Source organism: Microcebus murinus, chromosome 29 (assembly GCF_040939455.1).
Source record: "Microcebus murinus isolate Inina chromosome 29, M.murinus_Inina_mat1.0, whole genome shotgun sequence".
Lineage (NCBI taxonomy): Eukaryota > Metazoa > Chordata > Mammalia > Primates > Cheirogaleidae > Microcebus > Microcebus murinus.
In genome coordinates this window covers 14,653,386-14,670,200 of record NC_134132.1, presented here as the reverse complement: position 1 = coordinate 14,670,200, position 16,815 = coordinate 14,653,386, and the positions used below count along the sequence as shown (strand labels likewise).

The 16,815-nt window shown below is 48.1% G+C and overlaps 1 protein-coding gene across 2 annotated transcripts in view; it reads right to left on the bottom strand.

The window, feature by feature from the left end:
* The window catches only part of RASGEF1B (RasGEF domain family member 1B), a 301,773-nt gene that overhangs the window by 123,232 nt on the left and 161,726 nt on the right, over positions 1 to 16,815 (bottom strand). For both annotated transcript variants that reach the window (XM_075998735.1, XM_075998734.1), the window contains exon 3: positions 6,887 to 6,970. In XM_075998735.1, coding sequence (XP_075854850.1) covers positions 6,887 to 6,970 — 84 coding nt within the window. The remainder of the gene's footprint in view (positions 1 to 6,886; positions 6,971 to 16,815) is intronic.

Here is a 16,815-nt window from a genome sequence, read left to right as displayed (position 1 = left end):
TTTCATATTGGTCGCAGGAAGTCACTGCTTCCCAGAGACATAAAATACAGAGGTGTTTTGGGGGACAGCTGGCTTCGGCAGTTTAAAATAATCGAACTTGCATTTTTTTTTTCTTAATGGTTATTTCCGGAAGAATATTTTAAGCGGTTTCCATTCCCTCTTCTGCATTCTGTGTTTGTATCACTGAGCAATCGGTTTCTTGGTATTTCTCCTGCCAACCTGCGTGTACACGCTTGGTCGTGCATAAAAAATGTACACGCATGTTATGTGTACGAAATTGAATGCTCATTCTTTGTCTGCCGTGCTTGTAACTCATATTTTCCTGAGTCTGTTACTTAGGCAGGCATAGGAGCTCTTAATTTTATTTATGGAATAGGCTATGTTGACCCATTCCTTTGTGATTTTTTTTTCCCACCAATGTCTTTCGAATAATTTAAACAGACATTTCCAATCATACGGAAAATTAGAAGAAATATTATAAATAAAACCCACGTGTACTTATGACCCAGCCCCATAATGTTCGACATTCTGCAATTCTTGTTTCATAAATTCTCTCCCCCTTTTCCCAGGGTTCTTTTGCTGAAGCATTAATTTAAAAATTAATCTCAGGCATAATATGATGTCACATATAAATTACTTCAGAGTATGTCTGAAAATTTCTTTCCTTTTCTTTTCCTACCACTCCCTCCCCTTAACAAGCAACTGCTACACGGAAAGAATTGTGCTTGGTGCTTTGGAAGCGTAAATAAATAATGAATAAGGCACAGTCCTCCCCCACCCCAGCCCCTGGTCAAGGAAATTACAAGGCGGTGCAAAAGATAGATGTGCAACTAACCAGCTTTAAAATAAGGTAGGCTGAAATAAATGTTCGTTCATCATGGTACAATGTTCTATGGGAGCCTAAATCAATTCCCCATCTTTTATGAACTACAGGAAATGACCTTTAAAAACCCAGACAGAATTGGGGAGTTCCTCACACCACTGATTACCTTGCTCATCTTCAGACCATAAACTTTTATGCGATCTGCTTTCTGTTCAACTCATTTGTGCTCGTTTATTTTAACAGGCATCCGAACTACTACCATGTTTCCCCGAAAAGAAGACAAGGTCTCATATTTATTTTTCCTCAAGAAGACACCCTAGGGCTGATTTTCAGGGGATGTGTTATTATTTTTTAAGTGCGGTACAACCATCTGCATTGATTCAAATAGAGTGAAGTCGTCTTCTTCTGGAACATCATCCTCACTCTCCAGACCCCGAATCCCATCCTGAATGTCTTGCGACTCTGTTTCCTTTAGAGCCACCGGCCCCGATCTCTCCTGTCGAGCACTAGAGCTCTCACGGGGCGGATGAGAAGGGCTGCTCGTGTTCTTTCCCGCTCCGCGACCACATGCATGGGTTGTGCAGATGCGCTGAGCAGCCGCGCCCGTCACTAGGGCTGATTTTCATAGCCACGCCCATCACTAGGGCTGATTTTCATGGCCACGCCCATCACTAGGGCTGATTTTCATTGCCACACCCACCACTAGGGCTGATTTTCATAGCCACGCCCATCACTAGGGCTGATTTTCATTGCCACACCCACCACTAGGGCTGATTTTCATAGCCACGCCCATCACTAGGGCTGATTTTCATTGCCACACCCACCCCTGGGGCTGATTTTCATAGCCACGCCCATCACTAGGGCTGATTTTCATTGCCACACCCACCACTAGGGCTGATTTTCATAGCCACGCCCATCACTAGGGCTGATTTTCATGGCCACGCCCATCACTAGGGCTGATTTTCATGGCCACGCCCATCACTAGGGCTGATTTTCATAGCCACGCCCATCACTAGGGCTGATTTTCATAGCCACGCCCATCAATGGGGCTGATTTTCATAGCCACGCCCATCACTAGAGCTGATTTTCATTGCCACACCCACCACTGGGGCTGATTTTCATAGCCACGCCCACCACTAGGGCTGATTTTCATAGCCACGCCCATCACTAGGGCTGATTTTCATAGCCACGCCCATCACTAGGGCTGATTTTCGGGGTAGGGCTTCTATTGCGCAGGTGCTTAGACATTCTGCTGGGGCTTATTTTATGGGGAGGGCTTATTTTCGGGGAAACACGGTATATGCATAACCTTAGGCATGAGTGGCGAAAAGAGATTTCAGCTCCACCCTTGACTTTATCAAAATTTTTTCCACCTAACTGAACTTTAACGATATTTAATAATATCACTTTGACTCTTTGCATTGAGAGTTTTAAAGTTTTTTTTAAAAAATTAAATGCATGGACTCATGGATTTGGTGAGCGCTGAGCCTCCTTGTCCCAGAGGATATAAACTGGGACGTCTAAATATAAGGAGTGGCTTCTGAAGATCACTATTTTGATCTGAGTCACCTCATGGTGACATCTTTGCAGCTCCTGCCGCCTTTAAAGTTCTTTGTAAAGCAACTGCCTCTGAAGGATCGGTCTAACGCTGGCTGCTCACTCTTTATTTCGCCTTCATGCAGGGCTGCTATTTATAACCGAGGCCTCTTAGAACATGAGAACCTAAGGTCGGTTAACTGAAGCCAGAGTGACCCATCACGTAAGCCAGGTCATCATTTTTTTTTTTTTTTTTTTTTTTGGCTTCCTTCTGTGTCCTCTCAGGAAAACTTTGATTCTACTTCAACCAGGAATAGGAAAGAGATTGTCCAAATTAAGAAAAAAAAAAAAAGGAAAGTCTCTCCAGCAGGTGGGGAAGGCATTAGTTCTTGAGTCAGCATGCCTGGGTCTGAATGTCGACTCTACCGTTTATTAGCTCAGGACTGGAACAAGTTGTTAATCACTTAGGCTTAATCTGTAAAATGATTATATGAGATACTGCTTATATGAAGAACTTATTTAGGCCGGGCGAGGTGGATCACGCCTGTAATCCTAGCTCTCTGGGAAGCCGAGGCAGGTGGATTGCTCCAGGTCAGGAGTTGGAAAGCAGCCTGAGCAAGAGCGAGACCTCGTCTCTACTATAAAGAGAAAGAAATTAATTGGCCAACTAATATATATAGAAAAAATTAGCCGGGCATGGTGGTGCATGCCTGTAGTCCCAGCCACTTGGGAGGAGGCTGAGACAGGAGGATCACTTGAGCCCAGGAGTTGGAGGTTGCTGTGAGCGAGGCTGACGCCACGGCACTCACTCTAGCCTGGGCAACAAAGTGAGACTCTCTATCAAAAAAAAAAAAAAAAAGAACTTACTTAGTGGTTGTCACAGAGTCCTCAAACAATAGGAACTGGAATAGTTATCACCATGTTTCCCCAAAAATAACACCTACCCATACAATAAACCCCAGCAGGATGTCATAGCACCTGCACAATAGAAGCCCCACCCCGAAAATCAGCCCTAGTGGTGGGCGTGACTATGAAAATCAATCCCAGTGATGGGCGTGGCTATGAAAATCAGCCCTAGTGATGGCCGTGACTATGAAAACCAGTCCCAATGATGGGCGTGGCTATGAAAATCAGCCCTGGTGGTGGGCATGGCTATGAAAGTCAGCCCTAGTGGTGGGCGTGGCTATGAAAATCAGCCCTGGTGGTGGGTGTGGTTATGAAAATCAGCCCTAGTGACAGGCGTGGCTATGAAAATCAGCCCTAGTGGTGGGCGTGGCTATGAAAATCAGCCCCGGTGATGAGCATGGCTATGAAAATCACCCCTGGTGGTGGGCGTGGCTATGAAAGTCAGCCCTAGTGGTGGGCGTGGCTATGAAAAGCAGCCCTGGTGGTGGGCGTGGTTATGAATATCAGCCCTAGTGACAGGCGTGGCTATGAAAATCAGCCCTAGTGGTGGGCGTGGCTATGAAAAGCAGCCCTAGTGACAGGCGTGGCTATGAAAATCAGCCCTAGTGGTGGGCGTGGCTATGAAAATCAGCCCTAGTGATGGGCGTGGCTATGAAATCAGCCCTGGTGATGGGTGTGGCTATGAAAATCAGCCCTAGTGACGGGCGTGGCTGCGCAGCGCATCTGCACAACCCATGCGTGTCGTTGCGGAGCGGGAAAGAACACGAGCAGCCCTTCTCATCCGCCCCATTGTGACAGCCATCATGACAGCAACTATCCCAGAGGTGACCAGGAAGGTGGGGCAGCCCCACCAACAATGTTCATAACGTTAATATTAGCAGTGGTGTAGACAAGATGGAAATGGGTTTCTGTCTTAGACCGTTCTAGTTGAGGCTCAGCAGCCAAAAGGGTTCTACAACATCACGGACCCCACTTTTTCTTTTTTTTGAGACAGAGTCTCGCTTTTTGTCTGGGTTAGAGTGCCATGGCGTCAGCCTCACTCACAGCAACCTCCAACTCCTGGGCTCAAGCGATCCTCCTGCCTCAGCCTCCCGAGTAGCTGGGACTACAGGCATGCGCCACCATGCCCGGCTAATATTTTCTATATATATGTTAGTTGGCCAATTAATTTCTTTCTATTTGTAGTAGAGATGGGGTCTCGCTCTTGCTCAGGCTGGTTTTGAACTCCCGACCTCTAGCGATCCTGGTTATGCTGTGGGATTGGACAGGGTGAGTTCAGCTGCAATTTGCACGACACAATTTCTAGCAACTGCAGAGGAAGGAAAGACTGGTAATCCCCAGGAAATCCCAAGATACCTGCTTTTAAACATTTGCATTCCCATTTGCATACATCTGCATTCCCATTTGCATGCATTTGCATTCTTATTTGCATACATTCACATTCTTGTTTGCATACATCTGCATTCTTGTTTGCATTCTTATTTGTGTCCATTTGCATGTATACATTCCTTTCGAAAGGTGCTGAGTCCGATTAAGTAAAATAAAACCCTCAACTCCTCTTGGTTGGAGGGTGGATAAGCACATGGTCTAGGCTTGTGCTTGCCTAGACTGTTTCTGGCCTCTCCTCCTCTCTGCCCCAGGACTTTCTCTCCTCTGTTCCTACCTTCTAACCACAAGCATTGAGGAAAGGAGATGGTATTTGGCTGCAAGATTGGAGTTGGCTCCAAAACATTTGTTTTTTTCTACTCTGAGCTCACCCTGGAATCCCCTCTTTTTCCCGGGTGGAGTTTCCCCCATGATCCTCCCTTCCCCCATCCCCAACAGCAAACCCTGGTCCCCAATTCATCTCGGGGCATCACTGTTTGGGTGATTAAAAAAAATCCCATTGGTGTCCACTGTCCAGCCTTAACCCTCAAAGGATAGATCCTCGGTAGCCAGGAATAAAGTCTGGGTTCCGGGCAGATCGACCCCGGGTCTCCACCGTCCACCCACAAACGCCGCCTTGGATGGGCCCCCTGTCATGGAAGGCTGTTGACTCCGTTTAGGTTTTCAGTGCCATTTCCCTTCTTGCGGGTGGATGGATGTCGCGGCTGATGGCAAAAGGAATCCATCACAGTCGTTCACCGCAAGGATGCCAAGCCCAGAAGCCACCGGGACGAGAAAAGGGAACAAGGAGCAAGCGTCCTTTGGGAGTGATCTCACTCAGCCCAAGACATTCTTGGGGACACTGTGCAGAAGAAGATCCACCTGCTAACTCCGGCCCCGTGGGGGAGAAAGCCACAAGACTCACAGTGTCACAGACAGACGACATCACTAAACCCAGGTGGTCACCCCCTCACCACTGCATACCGCCGCCCCTGTTTCTCACCGGGGCTAGGAACCAACTGAGGACCATCTAACTGGACCGAAACGAAATTCAGTCCAGAGACCCCTGCAGGGTTCACGGACTTCCCACCTCAGCCTTTCAAGTGGCTTCTCTGGGTCCCCGCAAAGCAGGGGTCTTTTGAGAGCCTGTGGACGAGCAAACTCAGACAGGCGGGGCCGGAAGGGAGGCTTGGTGCCATCAAGGTGGGGAAGGCTGAAACGGTCGCCGACACATTTTGTGACGGCCAGGGCGTGTTTTTTGCTGGTCGGATCTTTGGGGCCGGATTTCACTCCTCTCACTTTGGACTGCAGTCGGCAGACCCTGCTGAACTCAAAGTGCAGACACACAATCCCGAGACGCCTGGGCTGCTCCCGGCTACGCCAGCAAAAAAACAAAACGCCGGCCTCGCTGACAGCTCATGCAGGAGTTTCCGCTCGGCCGAGATTTCACTCTCAGCACCTAGCTGCCTGGCGGGACTTTGCAGCCAAGGCAAGACGATCAGGAATTAGCCAGGAAAACAGATCCACTTCCTTTAAAAACTGCAAACAAAACAAATAAAAAGGCTGGGTGCAGAGGCTCACACCTGTCATCCTAGCTCTCTGGGAGGCCGAGGCGGGAGGATCGCTCAGGGTCAGGAGTTCGAGACCAGCCTGAGCAAGAGCGAGACCCCGTCTGTAATAAAATAAAAAAAAACAGAAAGAAATTAATTGGACAACTAAAATATATATATATACAAAAAATGAGCCGGGCGTGGTGGCGCCTGCCTGTAGTCCCAGCTACTCGGGAGGAGGCTGAGGCAGGAGGATCGCTTGAGCCCAGGAGTTTGAGGTTGCTGTGAGCGAGGCTGACGCCACGACACTCACTCTAGCCTGGGTAACAGAGTGAGACTCTGTCTCAAAAAATAAAAAATAAAATAAAATATAAATAAATAAATCAAAGCACTCTCTTTCCTTCTAGCATGTTCTCATAGCCAGGGGAGGGTGAATCAAAGAGCGGAGAGACCGGAAGACTGAAGTCAGGCGGGGAGGATGTCGCCAGGATGGGAAGGGGCAAGGACTACGGCCAGGAGATCGGGACGTTCTGCCTAAGGTGAGTCACGGGCGCTAGGGCCACCGAAATACTTCAGATTTGGGGTTTTACCGGGCTCTTTTCATGAGATTGATTTACGCCGTGCAAACAGCTCGAGACAAGAAGGAGTAACAGCAAATCGGCTCAGGTCGCTGCGCTGTTCGGCGAGAAAGGGGATTCGTTCTTACCTTGCCCGCTGGCTTGTCAATCAGAGGGTTCGGGAAGCAAACGGGAGTCACGCTGGTGTACACGGCAGGCTTCCATGGTTGCTCCTGTGAGCAGGAGACAGAGAGAGAGAGAGAGAGAGAGAGATGTCAGGGTCCTGGCTGGGTCCCCACCTGCAAACAGCCCCGTCCCTGCTACTGGCAATAACGCCTCAAGCGCTTAAACGTGACAGTTGTCACTCGAAATGCCCGGAGTCAGCATTTTTTTTTTCTTTTTGCATGGCTGCCTCTGTTTGCATTTAACCCCGTGCAGGAAACACCATGTTATGACAATAAACTTAGAATGTTTTTAGCTTCATCCGCGAAAGTCTCTTCCCAGCAGAACACAGACCAGACTCTGCGAATCTTTTTCCAAAAAAAAAAAAAAAAAAAAAATTAACTTCACTCCCATCGCATTGCCCGAAAACGACGACCACGTCCGTAAACCGCTGGTTTTCAAATCTCTGAATCCACTATGGGGGAAGATTTTCAAAGTTCTCTACCTGCCACACCTGAACCCTTCCAAAACGTAAGTCCTCAGTTACTTTTTTAGCATCAGCTCCAACGATGACCCACAGTGTATCCTGAATCTCAAGCAACACCAGTCAATGTATTTTTTGTTTGTGTGTGTGAACAGTCTCCAATGTATGCCTTCCTTTATTATGTTGTTCCTGATTCCTAAAACAGCCCTTTTTTTTTTTCAATGTTTGCTTGTGAATTCCAACCTGTCTTCTAATGCCCAGCTAGGAAACATTTCACTATTTTCCTCTAGTACTCTGGGTCTTAGTCCATTTTTGCTGCTATAATGGAATTTCGCAGAGTGGGAGATTTATAAAGAAAAGAGATTTATTTGGCTCATGTTTCTGGAGGCTGGGAAGTCCAAGAGCATGGCGTTGGCCCTGGCTGAGGGTCATCCCGTGGCAGAAGGTGAAAGGGTCAGCAAGTCCACGAGAAAGAGAGAATGTAAGAGGCTGAAAATATCTTTTTATCCAGATCCCACTCCTGATATAATGGACCCACTACAGTCAGAATAAATTTCTCCATACCACTGAGTCCCATGACACTATTTATCAGAGCGTGCTATATGGTTTGAATGTGGCCCCCATGGGTTCATGTGTTGGAAACTTAATTACCATTATAACGTTATTAAGAGGTGGGGACCTTCAAGAGGAAATCAGGCCACAAGCACCCCATCCTCGCGATTGGATGAATTGCTATCCTGACAGAAGTGGGTTCGTTATATTAGGGGTGGGCTCTGGATAAAAAGATATATTCAGCCTCTATTTTCTCTCTGTCTTGTGGACTTGCTGTCCCTTTCATCTTCTGCCATGGGATGATCCTAGGCAGGGGACAACGCTATGCTCTTGGACTTCCCAGCCTCCAGAACCATGAGCCAAATAAATCTCTTTTCTTTATAAATCCCCCAGTCTGTGAAATTCCATTATAGCAGCAAGCATGGACTAAGACCCAGAGTACTTGTCACTTTCTGCTGAGAATGTGAGCTACTGAGGACAAGGCTCATGTCTTTTTTTTTTTTTTTTTTTTTTTTTTTTGAGACAGAGTCTCGCTTTGTCGCCCAGGCTAGAGTGAGTGTCGTGGCGTCAGCCTAGCTCACAGCAACCTCAGACTCCTGGGCTCAAGCGATCCTCCTGCCTCAGCCTCCCGAGTAGCTGGGACTACAGGCATGTGCCACCATGCCCTGCTCATTGTTTCTATATATATATGTTAGTTGGCCAATTAATTTGTTTCTATTTATAGTAGAGATGGGGACTCACTCTTGCTCAGGCTGGTTTTGAACTCCTGACCTCGAGCAATCCTCCCGCCTCGGCCTCCCAGAGTGCTGGGATGACAGGCGTGAGCCACCGCGCCCAGCCAAGATTCATGTCTTAGTTATCTGGTGTCCTTCACAATCTAGAATAGGTCTTATATAATATAGCTGCTCTTTTTTTTCCCCCTAAGTAGAGTAAATTTTCTTTTTGTCAGCTCAATTTTTTTTCTTTAGCTCCTTACTAATTTCCGACACACCCCACTAGATCCAGTCCTGTCCCAACCACAGTCCCAGGTCTCACGACACACGTCTTTTTACCCTCTCTTTTCAATCTCGTTAGAGGGAATCAACAGACTTAGTGCAGAGACTTTCATTGTAGGGACCCACTGGAACCCCATAAAATAAAGATGAACTTTAAAAACGATTCAGCAAGTATTGACCCATCACCCCCAACCCCTGCTGTGCGTTAATTAATTGGCTGTGCTTCTTGAGGAAGAGGAAGATTTTTCAGTGGTCTTACCCAGAATGCAGTGCGACCCTCTGGAATCTCTTCCCCCTGCTGTGTTACTAATTATCTTCCCACCTCCCCCCTAGGCAAACTATACCTGTGTTTTTGACCAAGGTGGCCTGGACTTGCAAATATGCTCTGTGTCATGCACATACATCTTGCAGGGCATTTGGGGGACTAATTGCATTAAAACATCTGTAGACTAGAAGGGCAAAATGTAACTCCTAGGGAGGAGGGCCAATAGTTCACATTCAGGAGAAGCCATGCAAACTTGTGACTTCTTCCCAGGGTCTGAAGGCAGGGGTGATGGTTGGATTCCGAGGGAGGTGGAATTTGAATTCCACCATTACGAGTTCAAATGAAGCCAGCAATTCATTCACCAGGCCACGTCCCAGCCGTTGCATCAAACCCCACCGGCTGAGGTTCTGACCGTATTAGCGATCGCATAGACGGAAGTTCCAGAGAATCCCATTACCGACTCCCGATGTCCAGAGATAAAAAGACATGGAGGCCCGGCGCGGTGGCTCACACCTGTCATCCCAGCACTCTGGGAGGCCGAGGAGGGAGGATTGCTCTCGAGGTCAGGAGTTCGAGACCAGCCTGAGCAAGAGCGAGACCCCGTCTCTACTATAAATAGAAAGAAATTAATTGGCTAACTAAATATATATAGAGAGAGAGAGAAAAAATTAGCCGGGCGTGGTGGCGCATGCCTGTAGTCCCAGCTACTCAGGAGGGAGGCTGAGGCAGGAGGATCGCTTGAGCCCAGGAGTCTGAGGTTGCTGTGAGTGAGGCTGACGCCACGGCACTCATTCCAGCCTGGGCGACAGGAGCGAGACTCTGTCTCAAAAAAAAAATAAATAAAAAGACATGGAATGGCACCAGCAAAAACAGCCAACTATATCCACCGGAATCCACTGCAACTTTGTCCTTTTTTTTTTCTTCTAAATGAAAATAACGCTTTCCGTGTGGACGATTGGGAAATACGATTCTGTTCCTAGGAAGTCAATCTGCGGACGCAGGAGAGGGACGTGAGCATCCCTGCCCTTCTCTCTGGGAGTCTGGCCCGGTTGCCACGGCAACGAGTCACTGGCTTTCTCCGGGTGTTACTACGCAGCCCGGTCTTCCTGAGGCCGAACATTCCCTTCGTGCATTGGCACTGGGCGTGCTTAAGACTGAAGCAACTCAGCAGTTGCAAAAACACGGATTTCTTTCTTTCTTTCTTTCGTTCTTTCGTTCTTTCTTCCTTCCTTCCTTTCTTTCTTTCTTTCTTTCTTTCTTTCTTTCTTTCTTTCTTTCTTCCTTCCTTCCTTCCTTCCTTTCTTTCTTTCTTTCTTTCTTTCGTTCTTTCTTTCGTTCTCTCATTCGTTCATTCTTTCTTTCTTTCCTTCTTTCTTTCTTTCGTTTGTTCGTTCTTTCTTTCGTTCTTTCGTTTTCTTTGAGACAGAGTCTCACTCTGTTGCCCGGGCTAGAGTGAGTGCCGTGGCGTCAGCCTCGCTCACAGCAACCTCCAACTCCTGGGCTCAAGCGATCCTCCTGCCTCAGCCTCCTCCCGAGTAGCTGGGACTACAAGCATGCGCCACCACGCCCGGCTTATTTTTATATATATATATTTTTTTAGTTGGCCAATTAATTTCTAATTTTTAGTAGAGATGGGGTGTCGCTCTTGCTCAGGCTGGTTTCGAATTCCTGACCTCGAGTGATCATCTTGCCTCGGCCTCCCAGAGTGCAGGGATGACAGGCATGAGCCACCGCGCCCGGCCGATGAAGCATGGATTTCTTACCTGTAAATTATTTGTTTGGCGGGAAAACATGGCACAGAAAAGGAAATTTCTTAAACTCACGGCTCTATATGCAAAACGCGGGGCAGTGATGGGCATATAGCTGTCACCACATAGCATTTCCCTTTTCCCAGCCCTCGCCCTCGCTCCAGGCTTCCCCCAACCCCAGGATGTTATTATCGTTGTCTGGGCAACTGGGGTTTGCTGTTGTTCCGCACTGACTCAGTATTTGCTGACTCTGAGGGTCTGGGTGCTGAGACTGGACTTGAAATAAAGAAACTGGCATAGCATTAGAGAAAAATTGCTGAAGCCTCAGGCAAATCAGCCATCAAAAAACAGGGCAATGACTGCCCCTCTCTCTTCTTCCCATAATAACTTTAGAGCACTCCAGAAAGCTACAGAACCTCTCAGAGATTTGCACATGAAAAGTATATCTATCTGGTGTTACCCTATATCCCCAAAAATGAGACCTCCCCATAAAATAAGCACCAGCAGGATGTCTAAGCACATGTGCAATAGAAGCCCCACCCCGAAAATCAGCCCTAGTGATGGGCGTGGCTATGAAAATCAGCCCTGGTGATGGGCGTGGCTATGAAAATCAGCCCTGGTGGTGGGCGTGGCTATGAAAATCAGCCCTAGTGACGGGCATGGCTGCGCAGCGCATCTGCACAACCCATGCGTGTCCTCACGGAGCGGGAAAGAGCACGAGCAGCCCTTCTCATCCGCCCCGTGAGAGCTCTAGTGCTCGACAGGAGAGATCGGGGCCGGTGGCTCTAAAGGAAACAGAGTCCCAAGACATCCAGGATGGGATTCGGGGTCTGGAGAGTGAGGATGATGTTCCAGAAGACGACGACTTCACTGTGTTTGAATCAATGTAGATGGTTGTACTGCACTTTTAAAAAATAACACATGCCCTGAAAATCAGCCCTAGGGTGTCTTCTTGAGGAAAAATAAATAGAATACCCTGTCTTTTTCGGGGAAACACGGTATCTCTATGCCTGGATGCCTCAAAGGAAACCAAAGAAGTTGTGGAGGGTAATTACAACTTTCAGTGTTTATCCTCGTGCCTGAAATATAAGAGCAACTCCTGGTGCAAAAGGCAAGAAATGATCTGGTTTTTTTGTTTTGTTTTGTTTTGTTTTTTGAGACAGAGTCTCGCTTTGTTGCCCAGGCTAGAGTGAGTGGCGTGGCGTCAGCCTCACTCACGGCAACCTCCAACTCCTGGGCTCAAGCGATCCTCCTGCCTCAGCCTCCGGAGTAGCTGGGACTACAGGCATGCATCACCATGCCCGGCTAATTTTTTCTCTTTCTCTCTCTATATATATATATATAAGTTGGCCAGTTAATTTCTTTCTATTTATAGTAGAGACAGGGGTCTCGCTCTTGCTCAGGCTGGTTTCGAACTCCTGACCTCGAGCGATCCTCCCGCCTCGGCCTCCCAGAGTGCTGGGATGACAGGCGTGAGCCACCGCGCCCGGCCTGATCTGGGTTTTTTAAGGAGTAAAGATGTGGGGATCATTTGGCAGGTTCAGCCAGGGGGCTGAGCTAGTGACATCCACCCAAGTGGCTTCTGCTTGAGGCTGCGTCACCGGGTAGCTCAGATGATTCTAATATCTCTAAAGGAAAGAATGTGTCTTCCCTGAGAAATCTGAGTGCATATTCCATATAAAACACAGATGTACATGTCCACCCACTGCCCGCCCCTCCCTGCCAGCCCTCCAGGCTAGGAACATTGCGGTCTGTCTTGCAGTGGAGGCAGATTCTATCTTAGAGATTGCCATTCCTCCCCCAGCCTCACCCTGCCACTCTTTATGTAGCAGGAGCAAAAATAACTGCACCTTGCATCTGTAGAGTATTTGCAAAAAAAAACAGTTAAACAGGGCGTGGATGTGGAGAGAGAGGAACACTCCTACACTGCTGGTGGGACTGCAAACTGGTGCAACCTCTGTGGACAGCAATATGGAGACACCTCAAAGCGATACGAGTGGATCCACCATTTGACCCAGCAATCCCACGACTGGGCATCTACCCCAAAAGATCCAATGACACTCCACAAAAAAGACACCTGCACTCGAATGTTTACAGCGGCACAATTCACAATTGCAAAGCTGTGGAAACAACCCAGGTGCCCATCCATGCACGAGTGGATTAATAAAACGTGGTCTGTGTACACCACGGAGCACTACTCAGCTCTGAGAAACAGCGGTGACCCAGCACCTCTTGTGTGTTCCTGGCTGGAGCTGGAGCCCATCCTACTAAGGGAAGCGTCCCAAGAACGGAAACACAAGCACCACGTGCGCTCACCAGCAAACTGGTGTTGGCGGATCAGCACCTAAGTGGACACACAGGAGTGACATCTGTCGGGTGTCGGGCAGGTGGGAGGGGAGGAGGGGACGGGTGTAGACAGACACGACGAGTGAGACGTGCACCGTCTGGGGGATGGGCACGCTTGAGGCTCTGACTCGAGGGGGGACAAGGGCAATATACGTGACCTTGACATTTGCACCCCCATAATATGCTGGAATAAAAAAACGCAACAGGTAACAAAGCCCTCTGGGTGCTCTTCACCCTGCTCAAAAGCCACGAGCTGTTTTGGGGGACGTGAGGTTTTGAAGCAAGTGGGACCTTTCAAACACTCGGTGGGAGCGAGGGAAGGAGAACGTTCCTGAACCAGGATGTGGCCGTAGATAATTCCCATTGCCCGGGGAGCTCTCTCCGGCCCCCCAGTCTGGCTGTTGAGGCCAGGCGGCTGGGATCTGGACTCACCCCACCCATCCCAGCTGGAGCTCCTTCCCTGGAAGGGCCGGGCTCCCAGACAGAGGGGAGGAGGCCGGGAAGGGAGGAGCGCTGGGTGGAGGTCTAGGAAAGGCTGACTCACTCAGGCTGGACCAGACTTCCTGCCTTTCCCCGCACTCAAGTTGACCAGTGTTTGGTGAACTTGAGTAAACCGTGCGCCCCGCTGTATTGCCCTCCTTCCTTCTGGGGCTGCGACCACGGACTTGCAAAGCGGAGACAAGGTCACGAGGAGAACACATGCGTAAGCATTCTGGGTTTTCAGTTTTTTTTTTTTTTTTTTTAGGCAGGACCTGTGAATACTTTTTTTTTTTTTTTTTTTTTTTGCACCTGCCTCAGTACCCCGTGTCTCTCCAAGGACCTGCGAAATGTTTGCATTTTATTTATTTATTTATTTATTTATTTATTTATTTATTTATTTATTTTTGAGGCAGAGTCTCACTCTGTTGCCCAGGCTAGAGTGAGTGCCGCGGCGTCAGCCTCGCTCACAGCAACCTCAGACTCCTGGGCTCAAGCGATCCTCCTGCCTCAGCCTCCTCCCGAGTAGCTGGGACTACAGGCATGTGCCACCATGCCCGGCTCATTTTTTCTCTCTATATATATATTAGTTGGCCAATTAATTTATTTCTATTTTTAGTAGAGATGGGGGTCTCGCTCTTGCTCAGGCTGATCTCGAACTCCTGACCTGGAGCGATCCTCCCGCCTCGGCCTCCCAGAATGCTGGGATTACAGGCGTGAGCTACCTCACCTGGCCTTTGTTGTCATTTTTTTTTTTATTTTTTGAGGCAGAGTCTCACTCTGTTGCCCGGGCTAGAGTGAGTGCCGTGGCGTCAGCCTCGCTCACAGCAACCTCAGACTCCTGGGCTCAAGCGATCCTCCTGCCTCAGCCTCCTCCCAAGTAGCTGGGACTACAGGCACGCACTACCATGCCCGGCTCATTTTTTCTCTATATATATATATTAATTGGCCAATTAATTTATTGCTATTTATAGTAGAGACGGAGGTCTTGCTCTTGCTCAGGCTGGTCTCGAACTCCCGACCTGGAGCGATCCTCCCGCCTCGGCCTCCCAGAGTGCTGGGATGACAGGCGTGAGCCGCCGCCGCGCCCGGCCTAAATGTTTGCATTTAAATTTCCATTTCCTGGATGTTTCACATGCCGAGTTTAAAAATGTCATTTTTTTTAGGTTTCCTGATTTTTAGGTTTCCTAGGTAGCATCAAGCTTAGGGAAGGATCTGTGAATACATTTTTTTTTTCCCCACCTGCCTCAGTCAGTACCCTCTTCTCGCCAATGACCTGCTAAATGTTTGCATTTAAATTTCCATTTCCTGGACGTTTGACATGCCGAGTTTTAAAATGCCCCTTGTGTGTTGAGTGTGCTTCCCCAAGTTTTATGCATCTAAAGCAGCACCTGCAGCACCTGCACCCGCCACAAGGCTCCCATCACGAAGAACACAGAAACAAGCGCTGTTGAAACCCTCCACCGTCGTAATTGGACTTCTGACATGAGGAGGTGCATCCCCTTCCTCAGGCCCAAACCTGTGAGTTTTCTGCCCGCCTTTGCCCAAACCCACGTCCATTGAGCTAGAACGCCACTTTGCATCATACTGTTTTATCTACTCAGCAGCACCTGTCACATATTTTCTGGGTTGTTAGCACAGTTTCTGGGTTTATGATATTTAGTGACGACACCATGTTACATCAACGTTCTAAAGCATCATGTATTTGATATCTTAATATATATTTTTATTATTTCCATTTTCCTCTGTCATCATGCAATTTTTTTTTGGTCTTTTGATTTCTTTCTCTTTCTTTCTCTCTCTCTCCTTTTCCTTCCTTCCTTCCTTCCTTCCTTCCTTCCTTCCTTCCTTCCTTCCTTCCTTCCTTCCTTCCTTCCTTCCTTCCTTCCTTCCTTCCTTCCTTTCTTTCTTTCTTTCTTTCTTTCTTTCTTTCTTTCTTTCTTTCTTTCTTTTCTTTCTTCTCACTCTGTTGCCCCAGCTAGAGTGAGTCCTGTGGCATCAGCCTCGCTCACAGCAACCTCAAACTCCTGGGCTCAAGCGATCCTCCTGCCTCAGCCTCCTCCCGAGTAGCTGGGACTACAGGCATGCGCCACCACGCCCGGCTAATTTTTTCTATATATATTTTTAGTTTGTCAATTTCTTTCTTTGTTTCTTTCTTTTTTTTTTTTTTTTTTTTTTTTTTTTTGAGAGAGAGTCTTGCTTTGTTGCCCAGGCTAGAGTGAGTGCCGTGGCGTCAGCCTCACTCACAGCAACCTCCAACTCCTGGGCTCAAGCAATCCTCCTGCCTCAGCCTCCTCCCGAGTAGCTGGGACTACAGGCATGCGCCACCATGCCCGGCTGATTTTTTCTATCTATTTTTAGTTGGCCAATTAATTTCTTTCTATTTTTAGTAGAGACGGGGTCTCACTCTTGCTCAGGCTGGTTTCGAACTCCTGACCTTGAGGAGTCCTCCTGCCTCAGCCTCCCAGAGTGCTAGGATTGCAGGCGTGAGCCACCGCGCCCCGCCCAATTTATTTCTATTTTTAGCAGAGACTGGGTCTCGCTCTTGCTCAGGCTGGTCTCCAACTCCTGACCTTGAGCGATCCGCCCTCCTCGGCCTCCCAGAGTGCTATGATTACATGCATGAACCACCACTCCCAGCCTCAAATCATTCCTTTAGATTATACTTCGGGAAGTAGTAGGATTCCTGGGCCAAAGATATAGACATTTTTATGGCTCTCTTTTTACTTGCTCTCCTAGTATTGATTTTCAAAAGGATTAGACTGTTTTACACAGTGCTCTGTCTCCAATGTATATGTATGTATATACACACACACACACACACATATATATTTATCAATGTACCTATGTATGTGCAGGTACACACACACACCCAACATTTTTTTCTTAACAGCAAAAACCCCGGAGGAAAATGCCATAATTAGCCTGATATTTACAGATGAAGATGCTAAGGTTATGTAACTCAGTGTCTGATGGCCAATGTCCTCTTTATGGGCTTCGTTGCCCTCAAACGCCTGTCCCCAAGATGTTCCTGGTTTCCATGAGTAAT